The 9,139-nt window shown below is 55.6% G+C and overlaps 1 protein-coding gene across 1 annotated transcript; it reads right to left on the bottom strand.

Annotated features, from left to right (window-relative positions):
- Positions 1 to 217: 217 nt before the first annotated feature.
- DNMBP (dynamin binding protein) lies at positions 218 to 8,620 on the bottom strand. The gene is made up of 13 exons (XM_010294139.1): positions 8,432 to 8,620; positions 7,708 to 7,807; positions 6,691 to 6,838; positions 6,149 to 6,166; positions 5,266 to 5,465; positions 3,658 to 3,788; positions 3,313 to 3,417; positions 2,992 to 3,120; positions 2,186 to 2,518; positions 1,569 to 1,751; positions 1,290 to 1,488; positions 738 to 1,192; positions 218 to 403 (listed from the first exon to the last, which is right to left on the bottom strand). Exons 1-13 carry the CDS (start codon positions 8,615 to 8,617, stop codon positions 218 to 220), a joined length of 2,373 nt encoding a protein of 790 aa, XP_010292441.1. The 5' UTR covers positions 8,618 to 8,620.
- Positions 8,621 to 9,139: the final 519 nt, after the last annotated feature.

The following is a 9,139-nucleotide window of genomic DNA, read 5'->3' as shown; positions in this document are numbered from 1 at the left end:
TGCCCTCACACAAGCTGCCTGCTCCTGCCTGCCCTGCCAGCCCATTCTTCTTCCCCTCCAGAAGGTGAGATACCAGCCAGTGTAGTGGGGCCCAGGAGCACTGCATGGCTGCAATGGACACAGCCTCGCAGCGAGCAGTGGGGGCCGCAGGGCTGGCCAGCCTTCCTGAGGCCCCTGGCAGGAACAAGGCAGAGGGCGCAGGCTACTGCCCACTGCCTCACGTGTACTCTGTCTTCCGGATGTAACTGGAGGGCACGTAGCCCTGCTTCCCGTGCGCCTCAGCCAGCCACCACTCCCGATTGCCTGTGATATCCTCAAACTGCAGGATCCTGAGTCTCTGGTTAGCTGACACGCTCAGCTCGTTGCTGTTTCGGCCTTTGAAGGTGTAGAGAGCGTAATAGACCTGCCAGACAGAGGTACAGGGGGGAAGTGTCAGTTGGACGGTCATGCCACACAGCCTTGCTGTTGCATTGTACAGCTTTTGCTCCTCTCCCCAAACAGTGACAGCCCCAGGCCATGCTGGCCTCTGACAGAGCTGTCCCCAGCTGCAGCCTAGTTCTCTGTCTCTGCACCTCTGCTGCTGGGAGAAAAGGTCCCATCCTCTGCTTCAGCCCTCTGGGATAAAGCAGTCTCCACCTCTACCTGGCTGCTGCCAGGGAGGAGGATGATTCAGGCCCCACTCAAGCAAGGGGGTCAGTCCTCAGTATCCCCAGCCCACAGGGTGGCTGAGGGCTCACCTGATTGCCCTCTGACTCGCCGCTCTCCAGCCCAGAGTCTCTGTCCTCCACCGAGGGCATAGGCCTGAGATGCACTTTAGCGGGGTGTCCATTGCGAGACCCAGGGCTGCAGCCCAGCTCGGTGCGGCTGTAGCGGCGCCGAGATGTCACTGTACCAGCCTCCAGCGGAGCCGTCCTGTCACCAGAGCCAGGCTGGGGCACAGAGGGGGAGTCTGTCTCTGAAGGGGGCTGTGCAGACTGGTATGAGTCTGCCGGGGATGCTGAGTCCTGCAGGGGTTTCTGAGTGAAGGTGACGGCCACCCCACTGGGGCTGAAGGTCAGTGTGGTGTTGCTGTGGGGAGAAGAGCTGCTGTGCTCTGACTCATTGGAAGAGTGGCTGCCCACAGAGACGTCCGACTGGCTGCGGCGCGGGTTGTAGGGCTTCAGAAAGGAGCTGTACACAAAGCCCTTAGTCACTGCAGAGAGAAAGAAGAAGGGAGCTCAGACTGGGGACCAGGGGGACCAGAAGAGGGGAGTTGCAGCAGGCGCCGAGGGCAGGGAGCAGCCACCTACCCCCATTGTCTATGAGCCAGCGATTCTGGCTGCCCATGGGGTCCTTCTTCTTGATGACACCCACAATGTCTCCTTCCAGCAGTGAGACATCCAGGTCTTGGGCAGCATTGAAATTGCGATCCGCCTGGAAGAGACTGTCTGGGGGATAGCGGGCCAGGAGGGCAGCTCGGATGTCATCCGACTGCAGGAGGTAGCTAGGCTGCAGAGGAACAAGACATGTGTGAGCAGTTGTTCCCAGGCTTCCCTAACAAGCCCTGACATGGGGCAGAGGGAACTCACCAAGCCTACAAGGGGCTGCCGCCGGGCAGACTGCCGCTCCACACTCTTCCTTTCAAAAGGCTTCTTGGGAGCTGCCTGGGACTCTGGGAAGAAGGTGAAGGCCTGGAGCTGCTGGAGGACTCGACTGTGCTCATCCTGGAATACTGCAATGAGGTTCCCCTCCCTGCCAGACACCTTCAGCAACTGGAACCAGAGCAGGGTTGAGGGTCAGAGCTAGGCAACAACTGCTGGGAAAAGTGGCTAAGAGCTACAGCAGAGACCACACCAGCTCCTGGGCCAACCAGGGCTCTGAAGCCCAGATTCGCAGTCCTGTCTGGACCCAGTTCTGAGTGGTCTCCAAACTCATGACCTGAGGTTGTCCCAGGCACGTGCTCTCCTGTCACTGTTCCAGGAGCAGCCAGAGCCTTCACCATCTCTATGCACCACTGCGTCATGACCCTGCAATCCCTGCCCTGACAGCATCCTACAGGAGCCCTCCCCAAGGCACTCTGGGCCTAAAACTGCAGCAGCAGCTTCCCCCACAATGGGACGGTTCCCAGAGAGGCTCAGGGACATGCCCTGCGCAGAAATTAGCACTGCACTGAGCCCAGAGCACTGGCTGTGCTCCGGGAACCCACCGACAACAGGGGTCTCAGCTCCTCCAGGGCGAGGTGCACAAAGTCGCAGTGCGCCTTGGCATAGCCCCGCACGCAGCTGGCAAACAGCTCCTTGGCGAAGCGCAGGAACTTGGGCAGCTCGTCCAGCAGCTGGGCATTGAGGGCCTCGTAGTTGTTGCGGGCTGACTGCAGCTCCTCCAGCGTTCGCTTGTCCTTCAGCTTCTCTGCTCGCTCTGTGCAGTTGTGGAAGTCAAGGAGCTTGTCGAAGCGTTTCTGCACCAGCTTGTGGGGCCCCGCAAACATGCTCAGCAGCTGGTTCAGGGGAGAGGTCACCAGCCGCTCCGTCCGCTCTTTCTGGTGGGCAGAGATGCAGAGGGCGGGTGAGATGAGGTCTCTCTCCCACTGTGCAACAAACACTAGCAGCTCACTCTGCAGCACACAACTTCCCCAGGACAGTATGGGCTCAGTCTTCCCAATGGCACCCACCAATGCTCCAGAGGTCCCTTCCAGTAGGAATTATTCTATTATTTTATGTAAACATGCCAGCGTGGGCAATGCTATGGGAAGTACGTGAACCACTCACGTAGAGAGCTGTAACATTTCAAGTAGGGCTGAAAAAATGTTTATCTAACAGGCACACTCGATACATATCATAAACCTACAGGTATCAAAGCTCTCACGAGGCACGAGCCAAACAGGAGCACTCACACCTCTCCCGGGCTGTGTTACCCTCCCTGCAGTCTCTCAGGGACTGCCCATCTGCAGCAGGCCCCCAGGGAGGGCCCCAGAGAGGTGCCTGCAGCCTGTGAGAGCACAGCCTCACTCACGAAGTTGGAGAACAGCTGGTCGCTGATAAGCCGATTCACTTTCTGGAACTGGTCCAAGTCCCCACTGCCCTTCTCCATGCACAGGTCCCACATGCTCACTGCTGCCAGTGCCTTCATGCAGGCTGACTCCTGCAGGGACACACAAGTCAGCACAGTCATGCTTGCTGCCCAGAAGAGGCCTCCCAGGGTAGCCCAGACCTCCAGAGACCACACCCTGGCAGGGCTGAGGGCAGGAGCACACGCCAGGCACACACCACACATGCAGGTGGGGCAGTGCATGGCAAGCCCCATGGGTTAGGCATCACACCCAGACTGACTCACACGGACGTGCTGCAGGTAGAGGGAAAGGTCCCGGATGAAGGACTTGATCAGCCGCTCTTGCATCCGGAAATTTTTCTCTGTCTCCTCAAAGGCTTCATCCTTCAGCTGTGAGAGAAAATGTCTCAAGGGAGGCAATTCAGGACTCCAGCACCTTCCAGAGTGCAAGATGTGGGGCCTCCTGCCCACAAGCCAGACAGCAGAGACAGTTCAGACCCTACACTCACTCTGCCTTGCTGGCCTGGATCACAGCTACTCATCAGGGAAGGGGTGTGGGGGGACAGCAGATACCACCACCTCCTCAAGCACTGCAGGATGTAAGTGCTCCTGGCAGCCGATGCATGTTACCTGGGGTGCAAAGCCTGTGAGATGCTTGAGGTGGCTGCTCACACGGTTGGATTTCTTGATGATAGAGTGGAAGTTGAGCTTGGAGATCTTCTCCATGAGGCTATCCTCATCCCCTTTCCGGTACTTTAACACTAAAGAAATTGATGTAGAAATCAGAACCCTTGTTAGCATGACACCTATGTCTTACAGTGCCCCATCAACAATGGCCTTGATGGCTCTTTCCTTCCCTAAGCCTGTGCAGTCCCAAGTGCCCCACATCCATTCCATTCCATTCCATTCCATTCCATTCCATTCCATTCCATTCCATTCCATTCCATTCCATTCCATTCCATTCCATACATCATCTTGAAATGCAGCACTGTGCCACCTGTAGTCCCCTATTTGGCTCTCGATATGCCCTACAGTTTGTAGGCCCACCATTCAAACTCTTCCATAGGATTATGCATAGTGTTAGCATAAAATGACATAGGAGATAGTGTACAATAATCACTGGACATATTAGAAGGTGTTTATGTTACTTCTTTAGCAATATGAGCAATCATTACAGGCAGCCTATGTCATCTCAGCTTCAGTGGGGCTATGTGGAAAGAGTAAAGTGTAAGACTTGCATGAGTCAGGGACTTCCAAGAGAGAACAGCGGGAGTGGCCAGCAGGTCAAAAGGGGATAATTTTCCCTCTGTTCAGTACCGGTGATGCTGCACCATGTCCAGTTTTGGTGCTCCCAGGTCAAGAGGGTCATCAAGAGAACGAGAGCTACTGACCCACAGGGATTGCTCAGGTCCTGCAACAAGAGCTGGGGGAGCTGGGTGGGCTCAGCCCGGCTGGGAAGAGGTGGAAGGGGATCTGCTCACAGCCAGCAGCTACTTGAAGGGCAGCTACAAAGGTGATGGAGCCAAACTCCTCTGAGCAGCGCCAGGCAATACAACGAGGGGCAGTGGCCATAGATGGCAGCCTGGGAGCTTCAGGGTGGATCAGGCAGCACAGCTTCACCTCAAAGGTGGTGCAGCCCTGGGACAGGTCAGCAGAGAGGCTGTGAAATCTCCATCCTTGTGGGTCAGTGAGAATTGGCTGAAAGGAGCAATGGCTGATCAGAGTCCATGTTGGGGACAATCCTGCTCCAAGCAGAAGGCTGGACAGGAGATTCCAGAGGGCTCTGCAGCTAGCACCTCTGTGGTTCTCTCCTGTCTACAGATACACCTTCAAACTTAAGTCTCCAAATCTCAGTAAGACACGAGACTGCCCTAGCAGATTAACTCCCTACTTGTGTTGTTTAAAATTGCATTTTTTAACTTTAAGTATGTATTCTTTTGTGTTATCATTTTTATTTTCATTTAATAGCCACATGGTCAGCAACTGCATACATTTCATTATCTCTGTATAACAAGAAATTGACCTAAAGTCAGGTGTGTACTGTATAGTAGTATGTATTGTATCTCATGCTCTGATTTTTAAATGCAGCTGTCCTACTGCCCTGCTGTGAGGGCAGTCTATTGGGGACAGATTCCCACCACGACTGTGGCTGCCAGCTAATGCTCAGGAGCCGACAGACACCAAGCTCAACACACCCACTCCTATCCCTTTGCTCCCCAGCACACCCCAGCTACCCACCCAGGTCCTTCCGGCGCTTGTACTCGTTGATATTGACGTTGATTTCCTTGACTGCGAGGACAGCAGCTGTGAGTGGTGCCTTGTCAGGGTGAGCCTCGGGGGTGGCGCTCAGCAGCTCCATCAGCAGCAGTGGGTACCTCATCACCCTTTGCACTGGCTTGATGAGGAAGGAGCCCAGGTTAATGTAGTTTGTGCAGCCCCTGGGAAGTTGGGACAAAGGAGATGCACCAGGTTTCAGTCCAGCTCTGCCACACAAATTCTGCTCTCTCAAACCAACCCCAACCAGACCCAGAACACCAATGCCTCTAAGTCCACTGTACTCCCTAAGTCATGCCGCCCTCACTTCCAAACTCGCTGTACTCTTGAACCCCTGGTGCTCCCAAATGAACCCCAAGTTTCCAGACCTCACACACCAGATGACCCTTCCCAGGCAGGATCCTCTCTGTCACCAGACCCACTGTGAAATCCCACACAGGCACAGGCTCACTGGTAAGGCACTTACCAGAGTGCCACTTGCTTCAGACTCTGTCCCACCACCCAACTGCCCAGACCTGTCCCCAGTGCAGGACACATCGACTGTGCTCAGGACTGTAGTCAGTGCAGGGCTCTCCTGGCTCCTGGGGGCTGACAGCTCCCAAAACCTGTTTCCTCCCCAAGACCTCCCCTCGCTTCACGACCTGCCTGTGCTGCCTGCCTGCATAGCCTACTCGTTGCCTCTGCTGCGGTTGTGTCACAGACACCCTGTTCTTCCCAGACGTGCCTCCACGAGGCATCGTTAGGGATCCCCAACATGCACCCAGCTGGTGATGGGAGGTTAGTTACAAGGGAGCAGCCAGGCCAGGCCAGACGGACAAGCAGGGACTAAGAGGAAGGATGCACTTACCACTCACTGTACAGGCTCCTGCCGGCCCACAGAGTGCCAAAAAGCAAAGAAAAGCAATGGGTTAAATGGGCGGCAGGCGTGCAATCCCACAGCCAGCACCTTCGCCCCATCCTGCAGTGATGCTGCCAAGGCAGTGGGCAGCCCTGTCCCCCCTAGAGCAGCAGCCAGTGCTGCTGGCTCCCAGGGCATTAATCTGCACAAGCTGGAGCCCTGGCAGTTGCTGAGCCAGGCAAAGTGGCTCCTTTCCTCACCAGCCATGGTAGGGCGGGGCTTGAGGAGGAGCCCTCAATCCAGGACATGCTGCCTCTCTGTACCTTGGTGGCTTCTGCACAGAGTTTAAGGGGGCCTACAGGTGTCCCAGCACCTGTGCACTGGGGCAGGGAGGCATTTGAACCCAGAGCCTGGTCACTTATGCAGCAACACAGCCAGCCCCTCTCCAGTCACCACCTGAACTCTCCCAGCACTGCTTGTAGAGGGGCAGGGATGTTGGAGACTGACCCCCCTACCCCAGCCTGGTGGCTGCCATAGCCATAGGCTCCAACCTGAGGCTATCCAGCAGGTCCAGGAGTAGTTTCTGCATCTTCTCATCCTTCTCATAGGTCTCCAGCAGTGCGATGGCCTCATCATGGTTCTGGCAATACACCCTGTAGATGCTCTCCAGCTCTGCACGCTGTGCCAGGAACACTGGCCCTGCACACAGCAGCAAGGCAGGGCTTCAGTGCCTCCTGGTTCCCAGTTGCCTTCAACAACCCATGCAAGTCTCATGTGAGATGCCCAGAGTCCCCCTTCCACCCACACAGCTCAAGAGGACTAGAGCAACCAGGATGCCTCCTCATCACCCTCAGCATGCCCATGCATCCTTCCTGCTTCCCTGTTGCCGCAGGCCAGGGGGACAGAAATGGGAAGCTGCGTATCAAAGGTCTGCCAAGGCAAGAAGGCCCCAGGCTGAAGTTGAGGGTGTGTTCAGATGTAGCACTTAGGGACATGGTTTAGTAGTGGACTTGGCAGTGTTAGCTTCATGGTCGGACTCGATGATCTTAAAGGTCCTTCCCAACCTAAATGATTCTATGATTCATGATAACTCACTACGACACGTTCACTTGTGCTTTGAGGGGACTGATTACCTAGCTGAAGAGCCCCCAGGGGGACCCCAGGAGCCACCAGCCCAGAGACCTCAATTGATCCAGCTCTCCCAGAGGTGAGGAGCGGGGACACTGGTCAGTGGCAGAATGGGTGGGGAGCTACATGGAGAGCAAAGGCAAAGGCTGCCCAAGGCCTTAGCAGCAAAAACTGGCAGCACAGGAGTGAGGAATGGGGCTCCCTTTGGGGCAAGGGGCCAGGGAGGACCACAAGCATTGTGTTTCTCAGCATAGCGATCCATGGGATAACACAGATCTCCTTGTGGCTTCACTGCTGGACTGATGACCAGCAACAGGGACCTGCGGGGTGGAAACCCAACCCCAGTGACAATCTTCTGCAATTTAAACTACTCTGTTCCGCCCAGCCACTAGCAAAGCCCATCCCAGTGTGCTGAGAAAAGGTAACAGCAGAATTCATACCGATGGCATCTGAAGCCTCCAAGGTGGACAGCAGCTGCTTGGAGAAATTAATTACCATGTGGATGTTTCCAAAAAGACCCTCGAAGTCTATGTTCTGCATCTGGGGAATGGGAAGAAAGATGTCCTGGATGGTGGAACATGTCCTGAACAGACCCAGCAACACCCCCTTGCTCTCCTGCAACCCATCAGTCCTCAGCTCCACAGCAGCCACCTGGTTGTAAACCTCCTCCCACCACAGTGACTTCTGTACTCACTCCCTTGCTCCCCAGTGCACTGAAACTCTCACTCCTTCTGTGTCCTACCAAGCACTGTGTCTTCCTCTTTCCCAGCAATTTCATCCCTGCCTCTGTTCACCTGACAGTCTCCCTCTCTCCCACCGACTCTGTCCTCATGCCAAGACTCCGTATTTTCTTTTGCCTGACAATGAATTTAACCTACAAACCAAATGAAAAGGAACATTTCCTGCCCCTGGAAATGAATCTGTGGTACTTGCTGACAGGTCTTTTGCCCTCAGCAATGGTGAGATTGTAGCTGGATCCCAAAACAGATGGGCTATTTCTATGAGTGCAGGGAGCAGCAAGAACCATCCTGCTCTCCTCAGCACAGGTGAATTTCCCCTGTGGGTTCCTGTGCAGCTGCTTGGAAGTTTCCAAGAACAAAGTGGACTCCGTATCCTCACCCCATCCCACCAGCGCTGCACTGTAGGTTGACCCCATGCTCCTACCTGTGCCTGCTGCAGAGGCACCATGATCCTCTCCACACACATCTCCAGGTCTCGGATATAGTCCCGCTCTGTCTGGAGCAGTTCCTCAATAACCTTAGACCTCTTCTCCAGCATCCTTTGTTCTGGGCTCTCAGTGGCAGCCGACGATGTCTCCAAGGATGGTGTCTGGGAGGACAGGAGAGTCATCTCTGCAAGACAGACACGCAAGATCAGCATCTGCCAGCAAGGATGCAATGACAGAAGACAAGCAGCACCTGAACTGCGCCACACACCACCTATGAGACCGACAAACACGACTGTTAAGAGAGCAGGACTATCCACATAAGGATCTTCCTGGAGAGTCCATTCCCGGCGCTCCCAGAGCCAGGGCAGCAGGGAGCCCCAGTTTGCTCCCACAGCCTGCCCTCGCAGCACCAGTAACTCTGCGATGCTCTGGTATCAGGGAAGCTGGCACCAAGCAACACAAACCTGCTCCAGACTCATCTCCCAGCGCCGGCTGGGTCCAGACACCTCTTCTACCCCTGGTCTCCAACTCTGCTGCTCCAGGAAACTCCGTGGGGCTGAGCAGATGGGGAGAGGAGCCCCGCTCCCCTCCTTACCCTCTTCCCAGACAGCAATGGCGGCTGCCCCCTTCTCTCAGGCTAGGAACAGGGTCTCCATTCTCCAGCCGCGGGGGCATTTCCATCTGAATGGCCGTAAAAGGCCTCC

This window comes from Phaethon lepturus, unplaced genomic scaffold (genome assembly GCF_000687285.1).
Source record: "Phaethon lepturus isolate BGI_N335 unplaced genomic scaffold, ASM68728v1 scaffold36079, whole genome shotgun sequence".
Taxonomy (NCBI): domain Eukaryota; kingdom Metazoa; phylum Chordata; class Aves; order Phaethontiformes; family Phaethontidae; genus Phaethon; species Phaethon lepturus.
This window is presented reverse-complemented; position numbering and strand designations above follow the sequence as displayed.